We start from the raw sequence: 26,356 nt of genomic DNA, 5'->3' as shown, positions 1-26,356 counted from the left end.
TACCCATAGCATCCAATCATAGTCCACCTTTCATTTTCCAACTAAGCCAGTTCTACTTTACACCAGTTTGATAATTGACCCCAAATGTGTCATCAGAAAATGACCTATAAATTAAATAACATTTTTCTGTTTAAAATATTTTCAAAGAATTTTTTATGTTATTTTTTATTTTCTATATTTAATTATTTAATTATCTATACATAAAAATAAATAAATACAATTCTGCAGTTTTCACACTGGCCACTAAGCCTAATAGTAGGTGCCACTTCTTGGTCTGTCACTTTACTGCAGTTACCTGCTTATCAATACATGCATGCGATATCATTACAAGCTGGATTAGAATGACAGATAAGACATTATCCACCATTCACAATAGGTGATTGTCAAATCTTATCTATTCTTTCCTTGTACAGGTCACAGAGCATGCCTAGAAAACTCACCCATAGAAGTCAATGAGGTCCCTCCTGTCCATTGTGTCTATGGCCCATGGGGCTGCCGTAAAGCAATTTTCTTAATGGTTTCTAAATGCTGTTAAGAACAGCTCAGGCTAGTTGGCTGCCCCATAATCAAGTTTATGTACTATCTGGTTTTAACTAGCAGACACATTTCCTTTAAAGTGACCATGTCACTTGGTTTAGGGTCCCAAACCTGCCCATAGCAAACCCATCCATACCCACAAAAAAAAAGTAAATGAAAATCAAATTTGCCAGGAGGGACTCTTCTGCACTCCACATAGCACTGATGAAGCCTGGGGTTAGTACACCTCGCCACGCTGTGCAGGTGTACTGTCCTCAGGTTCATTGATGCAGTGTGCTTTTGTCCAATGAAGCTAGACAAGTGTCCTGGACTCTTATCCCGCTAAGTTTGAATTTCAATTACTTTCTTTTGTGGGGAAATATATAGATTAAAATTAAAAGCAGGCACTCACCAGCTGGCTAGTCTATAAGTAGTAGCTTTATATAATGATATAAAATTTACAATAAAAATCACATAAAATATTATCATATATTACACTGGGGACAATAAAACACTTTTGTATCTTCCTTATATTGACTGACTGAATGGATAATAAGCTCTAGGTCTATAAGTGTATAATATACATATAATCAAAATAATATCCTGTGTAATAACACAAATAAATGTCCTTCTGTGAACAAAAACCTGTGGAGAATAAGATAAAATCCTGTGAAGAATAAATGTGGCAAAAAGTATATATAAGAATGTGATAAGATTTGGTGATGGGTGTTTGGTGAGGTCCTATGAAGACCTAGTAGCAATTCCTCATGTGAGGTATGTATATTGTTTCTATTCAGTAGCGATTCCTCTATGCGCTAGAGAGTAGGGTTTAGGTAAAGAATGGTCGGGTTTCGATGCGCACAGCTATGCGGTGCGGTTTCGATGCGTTTTTTATGTTTTTTGTGCTTTTTGATTTTTATGATATTTTTTGTGATATTTGGGCTCTAGGGGGTTGTTCAAATACCTGTAGCTATTATACAAAGGGAATAATCAACCTATTGCTATGCCAGATTCACATAACTAATGAAATGCAACAAAACCTATGAGATGGGGATTTTAAATTAGAACTTATATATTCGAACTATTTATATTCTTATATACATTTTTAAACTGTATCTTAAATAATAAAGACTATTAAAATAAACTAGAAAGACAAACAGTCTATACATATATACTTAAGTAGTACTTTGCACTGAGGATACAATATACAATCCAATTAGAACAAGTGAAATCCATGCCGGATTTGGGTGGGACTTCAGAGAACCATAGCATATAAGGAAGAAGGGTAACACTCGCACCATAGCCACTGAGGAAGAGGGAGGACCCTCGAAACGCGTCTGGCTGGTTCCTGCGAGTAATTACCCACCCTAATCCGAATATAACAACAGTCGGAAGATTACCGTCTAGTCTGCATCTATATTCCAGTGTAAATCTAGCTGGACCAATCCATCGCGAGACTACGCGAGACTACGTGAACTCTGGAGATCACTTCCTGATTGCTGAGACGCAAGGAAGTACCCTCGTGGAACGCCGAGACCGGCGAGAGGGAACTCCTATATCACTGGATCCTGTATCAACCTGGGAGAACCAAGGACCCTAGCACCTAGGAGAGAGGCACCCCCAAAGAGGATAGCCATAATTAAGGGCAAGGTAAGAGAGTTTGAAGAACTAGGGGGACGCCCCAGTTCCAAAACCCGACCATTCTTTACCTAAACCCTACTCTCTAGCGCATAGAGGAATCGCTACTGAATAGAAACAATATACATACCTCACATGAGGAATTGCTACTAGGTCTTCATAGGACCTCACCAAACACCCATCACCAAATCTTATCACATTCTTATATATACTTTTTGCCACATTTATTCTTCACAGGATTTTATCTTATTCTCCACAGGTTTTTGTTCACAGAAGGACATTTATTTGTGTTATCACACAGGATATTATTTTGATTATATGTATATTATACACTTATAGACCTAGAGCTTATTATCCATTCAGTCAGTCAATATAAGGAAGATACAAAAGTGTTTTATTGTCCCCAGTGTAATATATGATAATATTTTATGTGATTTTTATTGTAAATTTTATATCATTATATAAAGCTACTACTTATAGACTAGCCAGCTGGTGAGTGCCTGCTTTTAATTTTAATCTATATATTTCTCTACGTGGGATGAATAGGTGATTCATCCAAAAAGCAGAGCACCCTAACCACATTGACAGATACGGGTGAGCCACGATATATACCTATACTACTTTCTTTTGTGGGGACTGATAAGTTTTCTCTGGTCGGGTCAGAGACCTTAGTTCCCTTTAAATGCTGATTGTTGGGGCACACCACACACTGTGTGGGCCTCTGTTTCTATCTTATTATCGGGGTATCATTCTAGCAAAAAGATATATACAAAGCAGACAAATTAATAATCACACTGTGTTAGATTTTACATGGTCAGGGCAAAGCTAATTACTTATGTTGGGTACAGATATCGAACAACTCAGCAGTTCACATTGACTTACTTATTTAAGCAATTTAACTACTTACTATATTGTGCTTGTTTTTCATGAGGCTAGAAACAAATGTTTATGTCTGGACTCCCAATATTAGCTGCAATACAGAGACATCTATACTGAAGCGAAGCCAAATAGAAATACGGCTAAGCATTTTTATTCAAATTGCTTTTCCAGCTGTTTTCACTCACAGCCTGATTGAGAGAGATGGATAAGACTAGAAGTACAGCTTTGATTTTTACTGCTCAACTAAATAATGATGTAAAAGAAATGTTACACAGAAGGTAAATGTATTAAACTACTTATACTTTAGGCTCGCCATAATGTCATAAAGGAGGAAAATATAGTTTATTAATAGCGTGGATATACCGGTTATTAGTGATGAGCGGCATAAGCAATATTCAAATTGGCGATATTTCGTGAATTTGTGGCCGAATATTCGCCATAAATTAACAAATTCGAGAATTCGTGATCTCCAGTCATTATTTACTTGAATGCGGAAATCGGCAATGTAATATATTCGCGGTAAAAATTAGCGATTAGAATATTCGCGATCAACACTAAGGGGTAGGCAACTTTCCTATTGGTTGCTAGGGATGTTGCTAAGTGCCGATATTCGCGATAAATTCGCAATTAGAATATTTGCGATCAACACTATTCACAAATGCGAATATATAGCACTATATTCTAAATATTTGCGAATTCTCGAAGTGGCGATATTCGCGATTAAAATTCGCAATTTGAATATTCGCGCTCAACACTACTGGTTATATTGACAGGTAATTTAATGGATTAGATTTAGTTAAAGGAGCGCCCATAAACTAATTATCTTAAGAAGTTTAAGGGTTTATCCCATGAGTAATGTGAAAAAAATATATATCCGACATCTTAAAGTACCTGATAATGTTTTTCTAACAAAGCTAGAACCAGCCTCGTACCTCACTTGCATCCAGAGATCTCTCGATTCATTGCTCCAATTGCTCTGCTAGATTAGTTTTAAGTTGGCAGCTCAGAGGGCATGTCCTTTATCAGGGGGCATGTCCTTTCTGCTGCAGCTCTCTCCCTTTGTCACAGCTTCTCACAGTAGGCAATTGAAGCAATGAATGGTGGATTGTCTGGATCTATGTGAGGCCCAGGGCTGGTTCTAGCATTGTTGTAAAGAGATTGTAATGTACTATATGTTTTCTGATTTTTATTAAAATTTTAACAATCCTGGGATAAGCCCGGTAAGAAGCCCTTCTACATGCACAACTGATATATATGGAGGAAGTAAGTTTATCGAACAAAAATAAAGCTATTTGGGGTGAATAATAATTATACTTTTCATTTGATAATCCTGTATTCCATTAAAGGGGTTGGCCACCGTAAGTATAAAAAACAATAAAGTGCCCCAGACAATAACTAAAGCCAAGAGGTATTTGTATATGGCAGATATACTGGGTATATATAATGCTTCTACTGCATTCGGCATAGCATGCTCACATTGATGAGAGACTGTGTGGGCGGAGCAGCTGCAAAGTGAAAGTAAAAATCCCAGCATGCATCACAGCAAAGCGTCTCCAGGGGAGCAGTCACATGACATCTCTGCCTACTTGTGATGCCATAGGGACAACAGCACCTCAGGTGTCATCTCATCAGTCCTTCGGTCAAATAACTACATAGAAAAATCAACATAATGATAGAAATCCTACATTCCCAGCATTGAATAAAGGTTACTGCTTTTCCTACAATGTGATATATATAAAATACATACATGTGTGTGGATATGTACATAGGCGTACAGGGTGTGTGTGTATATATATATATAATATGTGTGTGAAGATGGAGAGATATCCATCTATCATCATTTACTGCATCTATTTACATTTCTATATCTATCTATATCTACTGTGGTGGAAGGTGTGTATATCTCACCCAGATACCTCAGCTGGATGAGATAACTGAAATCCAGAAAGCTGCAGCGGTTTCTGCAAAGTGTAGTTTGCTGAGAAAGGTTTGTTTAGATTCTGTTCTGGGTTTCTGCTGTTTTAAAGAGACCCAGGGCTAATGTCTGCGATTGACCATAATGCCGATCGCAGACAGAAGCCATGGTCTTTTGTAACCACAGCATCTGAGGTGGCTTTCCCCAAGAGTGCTGCACCCCATATAGTGGCCCGCAATGCACAGGTACCAGCCGAGTGCAGGCAGTTTGCAGATTTGGACCCATTCACTTCAATGGGTCTGCGATCCGCAAGATACGTGCCGCACCACAAAAAGATAGAACACATTCTATTTTTTTGTAATGCAGAAGCACAGAGAGAAATCCTTTGGAAGCACTTTGTACTGCTTCCGTGGGCTTCTGATCCGTGCCGCTGCTCCATACCACTCTGTATCTTGCAGATTGCAGAACTATTCAAGTCAATGGGATGTTTGCTGTCCGCAATACAGGAACGGGGCACACACGCTTGTGTGCATGAGCCCTTAGACTGCAAACGCTAATTCACAGCAGTCTATAGGAGAACCAATCTGAAGATTGCATGTTCAGATCCCTTAGACGGGCGTTTAAATAAGGAGGGCTTTTTAAAATATTAAAATTAAAATCATCCCTCTTCCTCCAAACTAAGGATAAAAATAAATATAAAGTAAAAATATAAATTATCTTTGGCACCGCCACTTAAAAAAAAAAAAGCTATCACTATTGAAATATGTATCCTATAGGGTGGACGGTATAACTGAAAAAATAGAATAAATGGGCAATTTGACTTTTTTTCATTGCTTCATAAAAAAATAAATAAAAAAAAGTGATCAAAAAACCCACTCACCCACACACTCCAAAGTGATATAAATAATAAAACTACAGATCACAACGCAAAAAATTAGCCCTCAGTCATCAACGTAGACATAATTCTAAAACAGAAAAGACGTAGTATGATTACAAGCACTGGCTCCATTCACCTGAATGGAGTGAGTACTTTTATTACACTGCACTTGCGAGACGACAAGCAGTGTAATGAAGAGGAAGCAGCGCTCGCATGGAGCACTGCCTCCTCTTCATCCAGCTGATTGGCAGGGATGCTGATTGTCAGTCCCCCACAGATCAGATACTGATGACCTATCCTGAGAATATGTCATCAATAGATCTGGACTGTCCCTTTAACCCTTTCAGGACCAAGCCAATTTTAGCAAATCTGACATGTGTCACTTTATGTGGTAATAACTTTAAAACACTTTTACTTATCCAAGCCATTCTAAGACTGTTTTCTCATCACATATTGTACTTCATGACGGTGGTAAAATTGAGTCAAAATATTTCATTTTTCTTTATAAAAAAATACCTAATTTACCTAAATTTTTCTACTTTTATAATAGATAGTAATAACTCCAAAAATAGTTATTACTTTACATTCCCCATATGTCTACTTCATATTTGGATCATTTTGTGAATGACATTTTATTTTTTGGGGGATGTTAGAAGGCTTTGAAGCAAATCTTGAAATTTTTTAGAAAATTTCCAAAACCCACATTTTAAGGACCAGTTCAGGTCTGAAGTCACTTTGTGAGGCTTATATAAGCTTACATTACCCCATTTTAGAAACTACACCCCTCAAGGTATTCAAAACTGATTTTACAAGCTTTGTTAACCCTTTAGGTGTTCCACGAGAATTAAAGGAAAATGGAGATGAAATTTCAGAAGGGTTAACAGCCAAACAAAACTCAATATTTATTGCCCTGATTCTGTAGTTTACATAAACAATCCATATGTGGTCGTAAGCTGCAGTACAGGCATATTGCAGGGCGCAGAAGGAAAGGAATGACATATGGTTTTTGGAAGGCAGATTTTACTGGGATAATATTAAGCTGCCATGTCACATTTGAAGACCCCCTGATGCACCCCTAGAGTAGAAACTCCCCAAAAATACCCCATTTTGGAAACTATGGGATTAGGTGGCAGTTTTGTTGGTACTATTTTAGGGTACATATGATTTTTGGTTGCTCTATATTACACTTTTTGTGAGGCAAGGTAACAAAAAATAGCTGTTTTGACACAGTTTTTATTTTTTGCTATTTACAATGTTCATCTGACAGGTTAGATCATGTGGCATTTTTATAGAGCAGGTTGTTATAGACGCGACCATACCAAATAGTACTTTTTAGTTGTTTGTTTCAGTTTTACATAATAAAGCATTTTTGAAAAAAAAAAGATTTTCTAGTGTCTCCATATTCTGAAAGCCATATATATATTTTTTTTTTTTGGCGGCTGTCTTAGGTAGGGGCTCATTTTTTGCAGGATGAGGTGACGTTAGATTGGTGCTATTTTGGGGGGAATACACCCTTTTGATCGCTTGGTGTTGCACTTTTAGTGATGTAAGGTGACAAAAAAGTTTTTTTTGCACAGTTTTTATGGGTTATGTCATGTGGTATTTTTATAGAGCAGATCATTACGGATGCGGCAATACCTAATATGGATACTTTTTTTATTTTACTAAAGTTTTACACAACAATATCATTTTTTAAACAAAAAATAAATCATGTTTTAGTGTCTCCATAGTCTGAGAGCCATATTTTTTTTATTTTTTGGACAATTGTCTTAGGTAGGGTATCATTATTGCAGGATGAGATGACGGTTTGATTGACACTATTTTGGGGTGCATATTACTTTTTGATCGCTTGCTATTACACTTTTTGTGATGAAGGTGACAAAAAATAGATTTTTTGACACCGTTTTTATTTTATCTTTTTTACGGTGTTCATCTGATTTAGGTCATGTGGTATTTTATAGAGCAGGTTGTTATGGACGCAGCGATACCTAATATGTTCCTTTGAAGGCGTCCGGTTGCCATGGCAACCATCGTGACGCTGCCACAGCAGCGCAGCACCCGATGGAGGAGGGAGGGAGCGCCCTCCCTCTGTTAACCCATCAAGCATTGGGCCACTGCCACAGCACAGCAGCAGCCCGATGGGAGAGGGAGGGAGCTCCCTCTATCTCTTAACCCCTTCCATACAGCAGTCCCTATGGACCGCAGCATGGAAGGGGTTAAACGGTCAGCATCGGTGCCAACACCGATGTCGGCCGTTACAAGCAGAGTGTGAGCTGTATATTATAGCTGACACTCTGCTAACCGCTCGGCCATCCTGAAACAGATCAGGGCGGGAGGTGGGGCGGAGGGGTGAACAGCAGCGCTGCCTGGCCATCCTGAAATAAGGAGGCACAATAGCGGCTGGAGCCCACAGGGGTAGATATTATATATACACACATTTTAGAAGGTTCTGATCCCCACAGTCACGGCCTGTGATTGACTAGTCTGTACAGACTAGCCAATTAGAGCGATCGTCCGGGGACCACCCTCATTGTAGACAGGACATTAGATGTGCTCTTACTAGGCTCCCTGCTCCAAACTCTTGAGAGGAATAAGCTGTTTGTACTGACATAACTAACAGCGGATTCCTGTCAGAGACGGAACAGGGAGCACGCAAGTGGCAGGGGCAGACTGGGCATGCGCTGCTCTTAGGCAGATTAGGAGAGCAGCGCATGTGGAGTTACAATAAAGGCATGGATGAACTGGCTGCACGGCATAGCGGGGCTCAAGGGGCGTGGCTTACCATAAAAAGATTAGCAGATTTTTTACCTTGCCTCCAACAATGTTGTGTAAAGTACTTATATAGTGGCCAACCCCTTTAAAGATATAATTCAGTGGTGACTACTTTCTCACCTCCATAAAGACCAGCACTGTGTCAGCTAAATCACGGACTCATTCCACCTCCATCAGCCTACAGCAGCCCAGATCCCTGCTGTCTAGATCTTGTAAGCTTGACATGACTATCCATCCTACACAGGTTTTGGGTATAAGTGTGCTATGACTTGAGTACTTTACATGAATTAAAAAATTCATATATTGCAAAGGAGAAATAAGAGAGAATTCATTACTATAGAGATTATGTCCAGGTAGTAAAGCTGAAAGAGCCTGGACGCCTTTATCAGTCCACAGAATATCAGATTCGCTCTATATCCCCAAATATTTGTTCATTTTTGCTAAAGCATCACAGACAGTGTTCAGGTCGCTCCTCAAGTCTTGCACTACATTTTCAATGCTGCGGGTGTCCTTTAGGATTTCAATACTCTGGGTGTAGGGATTGAAGTGCACTGAGAAAGGACGGTTGATTGACTTTGCAAATTCTCTATGGGATTTAAAGACAGAGGAAAAAATGAATTAGAATCATATCAGAAGTGATGAAATGTTTTTTAAACTTCCTTGTTTTGTAATAAATGAATGAACCTCATCTTTTCCTTCGCTTCTTCAAAGCTTTCTGACACAAAGTACAAATCCTGAAAGGTGGTGATAATACATTCTTGCAAGCACGTTGTTTTCGGATCAAACGTTTTCACAATGGCTTTGTCAGACAAGGCGTGCTGCAAAAGGAAAAACCAAACACACCTTTTAAAATAGTGCTTTAGGAAATGAGAAGAAACAAATCACGAGTTACTTGTTCTAGAATTAGGAACATTTTATGAGCAGATGAGTTTATTCTGCCTCATTTTTGAAGACGTGATGCAGGATATTTAAGCTACTCTTATCATTAAAGGGGTATTGCCATCTGGGACATTGACAGTGTGTCCCAAGGATATGCAATCAGTGTCAGATAGGTACGGGTCTACATCTGTGACCGGCTTCTGTCTACAGAAGCTAACACCCAAAGTGAACAGAGACCAGATTTTCATCCGAGGCCATCCTACATTCAACACTATGGGAGGCTATTTCCAGCAGGTCCATAGTTGTAAATGCAGAGGTGGCCGCGCTGGCATGGTGCCCTCTCCAATCACCGCTATGGGAGGCTATTTCCAGTAGGTCCATAGTTGTAAATGCAGAGGTGACCGAGCTTGTGCTGTGCACTCTCCAATCACCGCTATAGGAAGCTATTTCCAGCAGGTCCATAGTTGTAAATGCAGAGGTGGTCGCGCTTGCATGGTGCACTCTCCATTCACCAATGTGGGACCTCAGAAAGTAGCCGAAATTGCTTGCTTGGCTATGTTCAGAACGCCATGGTGATGACTGGAGAGCATGCCACACATGCACAGTGTGCTCTTCTTAACTTCATGGGCCCTGTTCTCTAGATAGGGACCAACACCTATCTATCTTTGATGGTATCAATGTCACAGATTGGCCAAACCATTTAACTTAGAGATGTGTAGTTGCTATACTTGGGGACAGAGATTTCCCATATTACATGCAACAATGACACAAGTCTTAAAACATTACATCTATGTTGTTATATATAGAATGATCCCTCTACTCTAGATTCGCTATAGGAGAACACCTATATCTCTGACATAAGACTTATTGTCTGATTACCCAATATGTAAATCATCCTCTACAGTAAAATTTCCAGTATTCCAAGCAGTGATTCCAATTTCAGTTGTTTTGAAATAAAATGTTGTTTCCATAGTCGAATAATATATATATATTTTTTTAAATCCAGTACCAGCTACATAGAACTGCTGCTGTCATAAAATAGTTAACCTACAAAAACAGATTAGAGCAAATTTATAAATCTTGTCTAATTTAGACTAGATGGTCGAAAGATGTGCCATATTTATCAGTGTCTGATGATGGATGATAAATCTGGTACATCTTCAGACTGTCTAAGTTTATAAAACCTATTCCTTGGCTTACTTTGGGCCAACATTTTACATCAACATTATGGTGAAATTTGGACGCACATTGTCACAACTTAAACCCACACCCCTATTTGACAAACCACACTTCCTTTCTCATTAAGCCAACCACCTTTGTTAGACAAATTAAAAAAAAAGTGTCCAAAATGCTTTCATAAATGTGGTACGATGACCATACCCCAGTTTTGATGCAAATTTTGATTAATAAATATCTTCCCCCATTGGATATATATTATTCTATTTTTCTCTACTGATATTTTAAACAGCATAAATATAATACAAGAGAAAATATATTACTTCTAAAATAGTAACATAGATGAAATGTAGAATCTGATTGGTTGCTACTGGCAGCTAAGCCAGTTCTACTTTACACCAGTTTGATAAATGCCCCCCATAGTGTATAAGGCTGAAAAAAGACATCTGTCCATCCAGTTCAGCCTGTTATCCAGCAAGCTGATCCAGAGATAGAAGCAAATTTTCCTCATTTAAGGGGAATACAACTTCTCTGCCCAAGCCTCCAATCTATCCAGATCCCTCTGTAGTAGTATACTGTCCTCTTCAGTGTTAATTACTTTACACAGTTTAGTGTCATCTGCAAAAATGTATATTTTACTGTGCAAGCCTTCTACAAGATCATTAATAAATATATTGAAGAGAAAAGGGCCCAATAGTGACCTCTGTGGTACCCTATTGGTGACAGTGACCCAACCTGAGTGTGTACCGTTAATAACCACCCTCTGTTTTCTATCACTGAGCCAGTTACTTACCCACATACAGACATTTTCTCCCAGTCCGAGCATTCTCATTTTATATACTAACCTTTTAGGTGGTACAGTGTCAAATGCTTTGGAGAAATCAAGATATATGACATCCATTGATTTGCCGAGGTCAAGTCTAGAACTTACCTCCTTATAGAAACTGATTAAATTAGTTTGACATGACCGATCCTTCATGAAGCCATGTTGATACGGCGTTATTTGCTTATTTTCATTGAGGTACTCCGAGATAGCATCTCTTAGAAAATCTTCAAACAATTTTCCCACGACAGATGTTAAAATTACTGGCCTATAGTTTCCGGGCTCTGTTTTTGGACCTTTTTTGAATATTGGCACCATATTTGCTATGCGCCAATCCTGTGGAAAACTCCCTGTCAATATAGAGTCCTTAAATATCAGAAATAAGGGTCTGGCTATGACATTACTCAATTCTCTTAGGATACAGGGGTGTATGCCATCTGGTTACAGCAATTTGTCTATTTTAATCTTTTTAAGAATACAATAGTGAATACAGTGGAGAAAAAAAATTATTTAATAGCTTTGCTTTCTCCTCATCACTGTCTGCAACTCCCACCTCATTACTCTGTAAAGGGCAGACACCATTAGATTTATACGTTTTACCATTTATATAATTGAAGCACATTTTAGGGTTAGTTTTACTCTTTTTGGCAATTAATCTCTCTGTCTCCAGTTTGGCTGCTTTTGAAAGCATTCTTTCTTCGCAGCATTTATTTTAAACCTGCCTAAAACTTTTATACAGTACTGTATATTTTATGTGAAATGTTTCATTTGTTTGAATTCCAAATATAATTTTGATCTACTGTAGTCCATGATTTGTAAGCTCATTGGCCAATTTAACACGAGCACATCCAGTACAAGAAATATGCTCTGTATGTCAGAGATATTTCTGATCCTGAATGTTGCTCCCATGACATGGACCCACGGTGTTATCATTATTTTTGATCCTGTGTGTTCCTGTTCCACCTCAACTCTAATGGTTTGTACTGACAACATTATGTGAGAACAATTCATTAGAGTTGAGATCATGCAGGAACACGCAGCATCATAAATAATTATAAATCAGTGAGTCCATGTCATAGGAGCAGCATTCAGGATGGTAAATACCTCTGACACATAGAGTGTATTTCTGACACTAAATACCCTCATGATTAGGCCATCAGCTTGCCCTCCAGTGCCATCAGCTTGCCCCCCAGTGCCACCAGCTTGCCCCCAGTGCCACCAGCTGCCCCCACTGCCACCAGATTTCCCCCCAGTGCCATCAGATGCCACCCTAGTGCCATAAGCTGCCCCCTCAGTGCCATCAGGCTCCCCCCAGTGCCATCAGCCTCCCCCCAGTGCCACCAGCTTGTCCCCCTAGTGCCACCAACTTTCCCCTCAGTGCCACCAACTGCCCCCCAGTTCCACCAGCTTGCCCTCCCAGTGCCACTAGCTTGCCCCCCAGTGCCACCAACTGCCTCCAAGTCCCACCAGTGCCACCAACTTCCCCCCAGTGCAACCAGATTGCTCCCCAGTGCCACCAGCTGCCACCAGCTTGCCCCCCCCAGTGCCACCAACTGCCACCAGCTTGCCCCCTAGTGCCACCAGCTGCTCCCATATTGCCCCCCAGTGCCACCAACTGCCCCCAGTGCCACCAGCTTGCCCTCCAGTGCCACCAGCTGCCTCATCTTGCCCCCCAGTGCTACCAACTGCCCCCCAGTGCCACCAGCTTGTTCCCAGTGCCATTAACTGCCCCTCCTAGCCATGTCCCCAGCGACAGTACTTACCATTCCAGTAGGAGTCCCACTCCACAGCTCCTCCATATTCTTCTTAGCTGGCTGCACTGTCGTCCTGACGTCTCACATAGTCGGGTCCTAGTGCGCGCTTACGTGCACTATGATCTGACGATGTGTCAGGAAGAAAGTGCAGCGGGGTACGCGCCGGCGGGTTACCACGGAGCGGTAAGAAATAGCAAGTGCTTCACTCCCGCTCCGTGGTCACATGACACAAACACTGAGGATTTTTTTGCGTCGAATTATTAAATTCAATCGAGTAATCATTTCAGGCCTACTCATGATAAATTGGCATTTATCTGTAAACAGATGTAAATTACCATATTCAACTATAGGATACAAGAGGCAAATCAATATTTTAACCACCTCCGGACCGCTGTACGCACAGACGCGTCCTGGAGGTGGTTGATTCATTCCGCCTGGACGCATATACGCGTCATCTCGCGAGACGCGAGATTTCCTGTGAACGCGCGCACACAGGCGCGCGCGCTCACAGGAACGGAAGGTAAGAGAGTTGATCTCCAGCCTGCCAGCGGCGATCGTTCGCTGGCAGGCTGGAGATGTGTTTTTTTTAACCCCTAACAGGTATATTAGACGCTGTTTTGATAACAGCGTCTAATATACCTGCTACCTGGTCCTCTGGTGGTCCCCTTTGTTTGGATCGACCACCAGAGGACACAGGTAGCTCAGTAAAGTAGCACCAAGCACCACTACACTACACTACACCCCCCCCCCCCCCCGTCACTTATTAACCCCTTATTAGCCCCTGATCACCCCTGATCACCCCATATAGACTCCCTGATCACCCCCCTGTCATTGATTTCCCCCCTGTCATTGATCACCCCCCTGTCATTGATCACCCCCCTGTAAAGCTCCATTCAGACATCCGCATGATTTTTACGGATCCACTGATAGATGGATCGGATCCGCAAAACGCATCCGGACGTCTGAATGAAGCCTTACAGGGGCGTGATCAATGACTGTGGTGATCACCCCATATAGACTCCCTGATCACCCCCCTGTAAAGCTCCATTCAGATGTCCGCATGATTTTTACGGATGCACTGATAGATGGATCGGATCCGCAAAACGCATCCGGACGTCTGAATGAAGCCTTACAGGGTCGTGATCAATGACTGTGGTGATCACCCCATATAGACTCCCTGATCACCCCCCTGTAAAGCTCCATTCAGATGTCCGCATGATTTTTACGGATGCACTGATAGATGGATCGGATCCGCAAAACGCATCCGGACATCTGAATGAAGCCTTACAGGGGCGTGATCAATGACTGTGGTGATCACCCCATATAGACTCCCTGATCACCCCCCTGTAAAGCTCCATTCAGATGTCCGCATGATTTTTACGGATGCACTGATAGATGGATTGGATCCGCAAAACGCATCCGGACGTCTGAATGAAGCCTTACAGGGGCGTGATCAATGACTGTGGTGATCACCCCATATAGACTCCCTGATCACCCCCCTGTCATTGATTACCCCCCCTGTCATTGATTACCCCCCTGTAAAGCTCCATTCAGACGTCCGCATGATTTTTACGGATCCACTGATAGATGGATCGGATCCGCAAAACGCATCCGGACGTCTGAATGAAGCCTTACAGGGACATGATCAATGACTGGTGATCACCCCATATAGACTCCCTGATCACCCCCCTGTAAAGCTCCATTCAGATGTCTGCATGATTTTTACGGATGCACTGATAGATGGATCGGATCCGCAAAACGCATCCGGACGTCTGAATGAAGCCTTACAGGGGCGTGATCAATGACTGTGGTGATCACCCCATATAGACTCCCTGATCACCCCCCTGTCATTGATTACACCCCTGTCATTGATCACCCCCCTGTAAAGCTCCATTCAGATGTCTGCATGATTTTTACGGATGCACTGATAGATGGATCGGATCCGCAAAACGCATCCGGACGTCTGAATGAAGCCTTACAGGGGCGTGATCAATGACTGTGGTGATCACCCCATATAGACTCCCTGATCACCCCCCTGTCATTGATTACCCCCCCTGTCATTGATTACCCCCCTGTAAAGCTCCATTCAGACGTCCGCATGATTTTTACGGATCCACTGATAGATGGATCGGATCCGCAAACTGCATCCGGACGTCTGAATGAAGCCTTACAGGGGCATGATCAATGACTGTGGTGATCACCCCATATAGACTCCCTGATCACCCCCCTGTCATTGATTACCCCCCTGTAAAGCTCCATTCAGACGTCCGCATTATTTTTACGGATGCACTGATAGATGGATCGGATCCGCAAAACGCATCCGGACGTCTGAATGAAGCCTTACACGGGCGTGATCAATTACTGTGGTGATCACCCCATATAGACTCTCTGATCACCCCCCTGTCATTGATCACCCCCCCTGTCATTGATCACCCCCCCTGTCATTGATCACCCCTCTGTAAGGCTCCAGACATTTTTTTGGCCCAAGTTAGCGGAATTATTATTTTTTTTTTCTTACAAAGTCTCATATTCCACTAACTTGTGTCAAAAAATAAAATCTCACATGAACTCACCATACCCCTCACGGAATCCAAATGCGTAAAATTTTTTAGACATTTATATTCCAGACTTCTTCTCACGCTTTAGGGCCCCTAGAATGCCAGAGCAGTATAAATACCCCACATGTGACCCCATTTCGGAAAGAAGACACCCCCAGGTATTCCGTGAGGGGCATATTGAGTCCATGAAAGATTGAAATTTTTGTCCCAAGTTAGCGGAACGGGAGACTTTGTGAGAAAAAAATAAAAAATATCAATTTCCGCTAACTTGTGCCAAAAAAAAAAAAAATTCTATGAACTCGCCATGCCCCTCATTGAATACCTTGGGGTGTCTTCTTTCCAAAATGGGGTCACATGTGGGGTATTTATACTGCCCTGGCATTCTAGGGGCCCCAAAGCGTGAGAAGAAGTCTGGTATCCAAATGTCTAAAAATGCCCTCCTAAAAGGAATTTGGGCACCTTTGCGCATCTAGGCTGCAAAAAAGTGTCACACATCTGGTATCGCCGTACTCAGGAGAAGTTGGGGAATGTGTTTTGGGGTGTCATTTTACATATACCCATGCTGGGTGAGAGAAATATCTTGGTCAAATGCCAACTTTGTATAAAAAAATGGGAAAAGTTGTCTTTTGTCAAGATATTTCTCTCACCCAGCAAGGGTATATGTAAAATGACACCCCAAAACACATTCCCCAACTTCTCCTGAATACGGCGATACCACATGTGTGACACTTTTTTGCAGCCTAGGTGGGCAAAGGGGCCCATATTCCAAAGAGCACCTTTAGGATTTCACAGGTCATTTACCTACTTACCACACATTAGGGCCCCTGGAAAATGCCAGGGCAGTATAACTACCCCACAAGTGACCCCATTTTGGAAAGAAGACACCCAAAGGTATTCCGTGAGGGTCATGGCGAGTTCCTAGAATTTTTTATTTTTTGTCACAAGTTAGTGGAAAATGCTGATTTTTTTTTTTTTTTTTTTCATACAAAGTCTCATATTCCACTAACTTGTGACAAAAAATAAAAACTTCCATGAACTCACTATGCCCATCAGCGAATACTTCGGGGTCTCTTCTTTCCAAAATGGGGTCTCTTGTGGGGTAGTTATACTGCCCTGGCATTCTAGGGGCCCAAATGTGTGGTAAGGAGTTTGAAATCAAATTCTGTAAAAAATGACCTGTGAAATCCAAAAGGTGCTCTTTGGAATATGGGCCCCTTTGCCCACCTAGGCTGCAAAAAAGTGTCACACATCTGGTATCTCCGTACTCAGGAGAAGTTGGGGAATGTGTTTTGGGGTGTCATTTTACATATACCCATGCTGGGTGAGAGAAATATCTTGGCAAAAGACAACTTTTCCCATTTTTTTATACAAAGTTGGCATTTGACCAAGATATTTATCTCACCCAGCATGGGTATATGTAAAAAGACACCCCAAAACACATTCCTCAACTTCTCCTGAATACAGAGATACCAGATGTGTGACACTTTTTTGCAGCCTAGGTGGGCAAAGGGGCCCATATTCCAAAGAGCACCTTTTGGATTTCACAGGTCATTTTTTACAGAATTTGATTTCAAACTCCTTACCACACATTTGGGCCCCTAGAATGCCAGGGCAGTATAACTACCCCACAAGTGACCCCTTTTTGGAAAGAAGAGACCCCAAGGTATTCGCTGATGGGCATAGTGAGTTCATGGAAGTTTTTATTTTTTGTCACAAGTTAGTGGAATATGAGACTTTGTATGAAAAAAAAATAAATAAAAAAAATCATCATTTTCCACTAACTTGTGACAAAAAATTAAAAATTCTAGGAACTTGCCATGCCCCTCACGGAATACCTTGGGGTGTCTTCTTTCCAAAATGGGGTCACTTGTGGGGTAGTTATACTGCCCTGGCATTCTAGGGGCCCAAATGTGTGGTAAGGAGTTTGAAATCAAATTCTGTAAAAAATGACCTGTGAAATCCGAAAGGTGCTCTTTGGAATATGGGCCCCTTTGCCCACCTAGGCTGCAAAAAAGTGTCACACATCTGGTATCTCCGTACTCAGGAGAAGTTGGGGAATGTGTTTTGGGGTGTCATTTTACATATACCCATGCTGGGTGAGAGAAATATCTTGGCAAAAGACAACTTTTCCCATTTTTTTATACAAAGTTGGCATTTGACCAAGATATTTCTCTCACCCAGCATGGGTATATATAAAATGACACCCCAAAACACATTCCCTACCTTCTTCTGAGTACGGAGATACCAGATGTGTGACACTTTTTTGCAGCCTAGGTGGGCAAAGGGGCCCATATTCCAAAGAGCACCTTTCGGATTTCACTCGTCATTTTTTACAGAATTTGATTTCAAACTCCTTACCACACATTTGGGCCCCTAGAATGCCAGGGCAGTATAACTACCCCACAAGTGACCCCATTTTGGAAAGAAGAGACCCCAAGGTATTTCGTGATGGGCATAGTGAGTTCATAGAAGTTTTTATTTTTTGTCACAAGTTAGTGGAATATGAGACTTTGTAAGAAAAAAAAAAAAATCATCATTTTCCGCTAACTTGTGACAAAAAATAAAAAGTTCTATGAACTCACTATGCCCATCAGCGAATACCTTAGGGTGTGTACTTTCCGAAATGGGGTCATTTGTGGGGTGTTTGTACTGTCTGGCCATTGTAGAACCTCAGGAAACATGACAGGTGCTCAGAAAGTCAGAGCTGCTTCAAAAAGCGGAAATTCACATTTTTGTACCATAGTTTGTAAACGCTATAACTTTTACCCAAACCATTTTTTTTTTACCCAAACATTTTTTTTTTATCAAAGACATGTAGAACAATAAATTTAGAGCAAAATTTATATATGGATGTCGTTTTTTTTGCAAAATTTTACAACTGAAAGTGAAAAATGTCATTTTTTTGCAAAAAAATCGTTAAATTTCGATTAATAACAAAAAAAGTAAAAATGTCAGCAGCAATGAAATACCACCAAATGAAAGCTCTATTAGTGAGAAGAAAAGGAGGTAAAATTCATTTGGGTGGTAAGTTGCATGACCGAGCAATAAATGGTGAAAGTAGTTTAGGTCAGAAGTGTAAAAAGTGGCCTGGTCTTTCAGGGTGTTTAAGCACTGGGGGCTGAGGTGGTTAAAAAATGGTTTCATGGAGGGATGTGCATGATCAGTGGTGTATTTTTATGGTTAAGTGGTCAAACTGAAGGGCAACGCTCCTGGATCCTAAAAGATTAAAAATTGTTGGATTCATGCATTATCTTGAATGGAGGACAGCGCCTCTAAATAAAACCCAGAGTATGCTATGGCCTCTTAGCCTGGAGATCTCTACATGCTGGCAAGCAGAAAAAGTGGCGACTAGTGAAACTGAATGCTCTGCTAACCTACTTGACCATAATAACAAAGATGTTGATACAGATGTTGCACTTAAAGCCCTTCAGGCTCCCTACGTATAACTGAAAAGCCTGACAAAGGAAAAGCTAAAATCGATTTCATATAATCCTACACATAGATATCAAGTGACAAGCTCCATTTGGCAGGGACATGGTTCCTTTCATCCAAAGCAGAATCAGTATCACAACATATTTCAATGTCACCAATTCTTGGGTGGTTTTAAAGATCATAGTCAAACAAATAGAGTGAGGGCATACAGAATACTTGCAACTATGGTATTTTAATTTAAGATTTTTAAAAATACATTAAACCTGTCCCATTCGACTTATCTGCATTAAATGGTGGTTGAAATTTACATTAGTAGTCACGATTCAGGTAAGAGTTAGCTATTCAGTTCATTCGAAGACTTGAATTGTCATCCTCTTTCTGCATGCTTTTGAGCCAAGTCAGAACTCTTTTACTTTTTGCTGACTAAGAATGAGTATGGACAGCATGCTTGTAGTTAGAGATGAACGAATTTTTCTAAAATTTGATTCGCCGGTTCGCCGAATTTATTCGCGGCGAATTACGTTAAAAAACAGCTATTTCCTGGCTGCAGAGAGCCTTTATAGTGGTGTAGAATACTGTGTCTTCCAGTAACATGCATGACAGACGTAGCTCTTAGAATCACTGCACACTTCACTTATTTGGGCAGTCACAGTGCCAAAACTGACCAAATAACTCAAGTATGAACTCAGCCTTACAGGTCGATGTTAGCACCATGAAGAAGCGCACTCCTTTTACACCATCGTCAGCTGATTCCACATAGATATCTACAGAACGTGTTCTATTAAACGCTTATACAAGTAGAGCCCCCCTGACAGAGTGGAGAGGGTGTCAGCAGTAAGTTTGTGTTGACGTCACTGATTAATTTGCCCTTCCTCTAATCTGTCAGAACAATAACCCACAAAAAGCGGATCCTGTCTGTGGAGCATACGCCTTAACTCGTTCAGCATTTGCTCAATAATCCTTTAGTATTGCTAATGCCAAAAAAAACAGGAGTGGATCTAAAACAGAGATGACACGTGAATGGAATATTTGCATGTCTTCTGTATTTTGTACCCACTCCTACTTTTGGCTACCAAATCATAAGCCAATTCTGATGGGACCATACAGGCCGTACAGATGCTACACAGACAGGATGCGGTGTGCGTCTAATTTTTCCTTCCTTCTGACAGATCAGAAGAAAGGTCAAATAAATGATGATGTCAGCCAGGCCGAAAGCCAAAGCAGTGGACCAGTCATGAAGTGGGGAGGGTGGGAACAGCTTGAGAAGTCCACAGAGTGGACCTATGACATAGTCGGGAGGTGGAAGCAGCATGAGAAGACCACAGAGTGGCCCAATGACAGTGTCTGGAGGTGGCGGCAGCATCAGGAGGCCACAGAGTGGCATGACGACAATAGATTGTGGAGGTGGCAGAAGCATGAGGAGGCCAGAGTAGCACGACGAGAGATTGTGGAAGTTTCAGCAGCATGAGGAGGCCACATAGTGGAACGAAGACAAAGTGTGGAGGTGCCAGCAGCATGAGAATGGCCAGAGTAGCATGACGACGAAAGATTGTGGAAGTGTCAGCAGCATGAGGAGGCCACAGAGTGGCACGACAACAAAGTGTGGAGGTTTCAGCAGCATGAGGAGGCCAGAGTAGCACGACGACGAGAGAATGTTGAGGTATCAGCAGCATGAGGATGCTACAGAGTGGCATGACGACAGAGTGTGGAGATGTCAGCAGCATGAGGAGGCCAAAATAGCACGATGACAAGAGATTGTGGAGGTGTTAGCAGCATATGGAGGCCACAGAGTAGCACAACGACGAGAGATTGTGGAGGTGCCAGCGGCATGAGGAGGCCACTGAGTGGCATGACGACAAATTGTGGAGATGTCGGCAGCATGAGGAGGCCACAGAGTAGCACGACGACGAGAGATTGTGGAAGTTTCAGCAGCATTAGGAGGCCACATAGTGGAACGAAGACAAAGTGTGGAGGTGCCAGCAGCATGAGAATGGCCAGAGTAGCATGACGACGAAAGATTGTGGAAGTGTCAGCAGCATGAGGAGGCCACAGAGTGGCACGACAACAAAGTGTGGAGGTTTCAGCAGCATGAGGAGGCCAGAGTAGCACGACGACGAGAGAATGTTGAGGTATCAGCAGCATGAGGATGCTACAGAGTGGCATGACGACAGAGTGTGGAGATGTCAGCAGCATGAGGAGGCCAAAATAGCACGATGACAAGAGATTGTGGAGGTGTTAGCAGCATATGGAGGCCACAGAGTAGCACAACGACGAGAGATTGTGGAGGTGCCAGCGGCATGAGGAGGCCACTGAGTGGCATGACGACAAATTGTGGAGATGTCGGCAGCATGAGGAGGCCACAGAGTAGCAGGACGACGAGAGATTGTGGAGGTGGCAGCAGCATGAGGAGGCCACAGAGTGGCACAACGACGAGAGATTGTGGAGATGGCAGCAGCATGAGGAGGCCTCAGAGTGGCACAACGATGAGAGATTGTGGAGGTGGCAGCAGCATGAGGAGGCCACAGAGTAGCATGACGACAAGAGATTGTGGAAGTGTCAGCAGCATGAGGAGGCCATAGAGTGGCACAACGACAAAGTGTGGAGGTGTCAGCAGCATGAGGAGGCCAGAGTAGCACAACGACAAGAGATTGTGGAGGTGTCAGCAGCATGAGGAGGCCACAGAGTAGCACAAAACGACAAGAGATTGTAAAGGTGGCAGCAGCATGAGGAGGCCACTTCGGCTCTGCATGATTTAATAATACACCTTCTCCGGCACAAAAGGCTTGTCAAATTAAATGTCCGGGAATTTCCATTGACGATTGGGATAATATATTGGCGAATTTAAGTTTAGCTTATTATAATTTTAATGAAGTTTTGGTTCCATTTAATATTAAATATTTATTGCATTTAATTAAAAAAATAAAGTGTTGCCTAAGACAGGAGAGAATCGGCCAGTCTTCTCATTATTCGATGTTAAAGTTACACTCTGGCTGATACTTTGTTGCAACAATGTAATTCGGTTATTTAAGACATGATAGCCGGGTCATTTGGTACTTGCCCGATTTGAACAGTGATACCTCAGATTGCTATGCCATGGAGCCCATTCGGATAACGAAAGACTATGTGAAAGTAAAGACTTTGGCTCCATGGCGATTCTACTGTATTCGTGTAGTCTGAGTGCCATTTACCTAATAATATGCACTCAGACCGGAGCTATCTGTGGGTGTGTTACATGTCTATGTTTACTGTAATGGTTGTGACATTGTATGTGGGGATGTATTGTGTCTGTGTGTCCTGAATTGTTGTTTATCTGTCCTGTGTCACAGTCTTCCATCTGGTCCCCCTAGGGGAGTGTCCACCAGATGGGGACCTGCATAAATACGGGTGGGTAGCCCTCAGTAAAGGGAGATTCTGCTTCTTACCCTCAATTCGTGCTTTGACTCATTTTGTAGAGCATCACTAATCACTAGCCCTTGTCAGAGCTCTCTGGATTTCATCTACACTTACAGGAGCATGGATGACTGCTAAAGGGAACCTAACAGCGCTCTCTAGAATTCGGGGACAAGGACATCTAAGCGGTCCAACCCTCAGCCAGCCTGAGGCAACGGTAACATTCGACTATGTGGTTGCGATGGAGAAAGCATTCCAAAAAACAATATCTCTCCACCTGGAGACGAATCCTGTCAAGATTTATGCAAGTGCGGTATCGGCTGCTCATTGAGCCAGATACTTCTGGGGGAACTTGCCTGGCATGAACAGACCTCTAGTAGCTACAGACAATGAGAAAACAAAGCTTCAAGATTGCTTGAAGCACGGAAGAGTCGCGAAGTGTATCAAGATTCAAACCATAACTACCAGCCACTGGTCTCTTCATCAGGAAAACATCAATAGTTCCCAGTCATCATGGAAAAAGCTTAGAATCAACTTTGAGCCATATATGGCATCAGAGGTCTGTGAGGTCGCCGTCACGATAGGATGGGTACGCCATCCAGGGCAGATTGTATATGTGGGCGACATACAGAATATAACCAGGAAACAGATTGAAGAATGGGGACAATTCGATCTGATAATTGACGGCAGTCCTTGTAATGAATTATCTGTGGTTAACCCGCACTGGAAAAAACTTTATGGGGGCAGTGGACAACTGTTTTTTGACTTTCCACGAGTACTCAATAAAGTGTTGCCTAAGATAGGAGAGAATAGGCCAGTGTTCTGGTTATTCGAGAACGTGGTTGCGATGGAGAAAGCATTCCAAAAAATAATGTCTCTCCACCTCGAGACGAATCCTTTCAAGATTGATGCAAGTGTGGTATCGGATACTTCTGGGGGAACCTGCCTGGCATGAACAGGCCTCTAGTAGCTACAGACAATGAGAAGACAAAGCTTCAAGATTGCCTGGAGCCCGGAAGAGTCGCGAAGTTCATCAAGATTCAAACCATAACTACCAGCCCCTGTTCTCTTCGTCAGGGAAAACATCACGAGTTCCCAGTCATCATTGATGGGAAGGAGGACATCCTGTGGTGCACGTAGATGGACAGGGTCTTCAGATTCCCCCCGCACTATACAGACGTCTCAGAAATGAACCGCTGCTCCCGAAAGAAACTCCTGGGAAGTTCATGGAGCAACCCGGTCATCCGGCATCTATTCGCCCCGCTGAAGGATTATTTTGATAGTGTGTAAAAGCCACACGCTGCAAATTTATCATGGAGACACCGGATTTTATAATATTACATTATTATATAAATTAAAATAAATTAAGCCCCTTCGTCACCCAGCTCCCAAGTGTGATCAGCTACATCATCATCATCGAGTACTGTCTGCACGTCACTGATGTCCTCCTCAAGCGTCTCTGGGTCAGGAGCCTGAGCGCTCACAACACCAGCTCCCACGCCACTCTCCTCATCACTACTTGCCCGCCTAGTGGAGGAAAGGACAGAGGCAGGTTGAGGACAGGTGAGGGCACAGGTCCTGCTCCCGGGCCATGCCAACTAAGGGTTGTGTCTGATGAACCCACCGACTGTTGGCTGGGGGTGTCTGATGTCACTTGGGCTGTGACCTCTGCCTGTGCAAGAAACATTTCAATCTCTGCCACTACTCTGTGCATGGACTGGCACTTCTCTCTTTGACATGCTTTTAGCTGAACTAAATAAATTAAAAGAAAATTAAAACACCCCTAAAAACGATGAATATATTTTTATTTTCGTACTGAAATAAGCCACTAAACTCTTTCACCACATTTAACTGCAGAAGGGAACTAAGAATATATTTTTCTTTTGTACTGAAATAGGCCACTAAACGCTTTCACCACAAATAACTGCAACGGTGAAGAGTGTATATATTTTTATTTTTGTTCTGAAGTAGGCAACTAAACGCTTTCAACACAAATAACTGCAACAATGAAGTGCATATATATTTTTCTTTTCATACTGAAATAAGCCACTAAACTCTTTCACCACATTTAACTGCAGAAGGGAACTAAGAATATATTTTTCTTTTGTACTGAAATAGGCCACTAAACACTTTCACCACAAATAACTGCAACAGTGAAGTGTGTATATATTTTTCTTGTTGTACTGAAATAGGCCACTAAACGCTTTTAACACATATAACTGCAACAGTGAAGCACGTATATATTTTTCTTTCTGTACTGAAATAGGCCACTAAATGATTTCACCATAAATAACTGCAACAGTGAAATGCGTATATATTTTTCTTTTTGTACTGATAATAGGCCACTAAACACTTTTACCACAAATAGCTGCAACAGTGAAGAGTGTATATATTTTTCTTTTTGTTCTGAAGTAGGCAACTAAACGCTTTCAACACAAATAACTGCAACAATGAAGTGCATATATATTTTTATTTTTGTACTGAAATAAGCCACTAAACTCTTTCACCACATTTAACTGCAGAAGGGAACTAAGAATATATTTTTCTTTGGTACTGAAATAGGCCACTAAATGCTTTCACCACAAATAACTGCAACAGTGAAGTGTGTATATATTTTTCTTGTTGTACTGAAATAGGCCACTAAAACGCTTTTAACACATATAACTGCAACAGTGAAGAACGTATATATTTTCTTTCTGTACTGAAATAGGCCACTAAACGCTTTCACCATAAATAACTGCAACAGTGAAATGCGTATATATTTTTCTTTTTGTACTGATAATAGGCCACTAAACACTTTTACCACAAATAGCTGCAACAGTGAAGACAGTGAAGTGTGTATATATTTTTCTTTTTGTTCTGAAGTAGGCTACTGAACGTTTTCAACACAAATAACTGCAACAATGAAGAGCATATATATTTTCTTTTTGTACTGAAATAGGCCACTAAATGCTTTCAACACATATAACTGCAGAAGTGAACTGAGAATATATTTTTCTTTTTGTACTGAAATAGGCCACTAAACACTTTTACCACAAATAACTGCAACAGTGAAGTGTGTATATATTTTTATTTTTGTACTGAAATAGGCCACTAAACGCTTTCACCACAAATAACTGCAACAATGAAGTGCGTATATATTTTTATTTTTGTACTGAAATAGGCTACTAAACGCTTTGGACACATATATCTGCAGAAGTGAACTGAGAGTATACTTATCTTTTTGTACTGAAATAGGCCACTAAACGCTTTCACCACAAATAACTGCAACAGTGAAATGCGTATATATTTTTATTTTTATACTGAAATAGGCCACTAAATGCTTTCACCACAAATAACTGCAACAATGAAGTGCATATATATTTTTCTTTTCATACTGAAATAAGCCACTAAACTCTTTCACCACATTTAACTGCAGAAGGGAACTAAGAATATATTTTTCTTTTGTACTGAAATAGGCCACTAAACACTTTCACCACAAATAACTGCAACAGTGAAGTGTGTATATATTTTTCTTGTTGTACTGAAATAGGCCACTAAACGCTTTTAACACATATAACTGCAACAGTGAAGCACGTATATATTTTTCTTTCTGTACTGAAATAGGCCACTAAATGATTTCACCATAAATAACTGCAACAGTGAAATGCGTATATATTTTTCTTTTTGTACTGATAATAGGCCACTAAACACTTTTACCACAAATAGCTGCAACAGTGAAGAGTGTATATATTTTTCTTTTTGTTC

At 41.5% G+C, this 26,356-nt stretch overlaps 1 protein-coding gene across 1 annotated transcript in view; it reads right to left on the bottom strand.

The window, feature by feature from the left end:
- Positions 1–8,995: 8,995 nt before the first annotated feature.
- Positions 8,996–26,356, bottom strand: part of TPH2 (tryptophan hydroxylase 2) — a 375,446-nt gene continuing 358,085 nt past the window's right edge. Inside the window, exons 10-11 of the mRNA XM_040410003.1 lie at positions 9,282–9,415; positions 8,996–9,183 (exon numbers count right to left, since the gene is read on the bottom strand). Coding sequence (XP_040265937.1) covers positions 9,009–9,183; positions 9,282–9,415 — 309 coding nt within the window. The 3' untranslated portion in view covers positions 8,996–9,008. The remainder of the gene's footprint in view (positions 9,184–9,281; positions 9,416–26,356) is intronic.

This window comes from Bufo bufo, chromosome 1 (assembly GCF_905171765.1).
Source record: "Bufo bufo chromosome 1, aBufBuf1.1, whole genome shotgun sequence".
In the NCBI taxonomy this organism is placed as follows: Eukaryota; Metazoa; Chordata; class Amphibia; order Anura; family Bufonidae; genus Bufo; species Bufo bufo.
The sequence above is the reverse complement of the archived record's forward strand: the minus strand, read 5'-3'. Positions and strand labels throughout refer to the sequence as shown.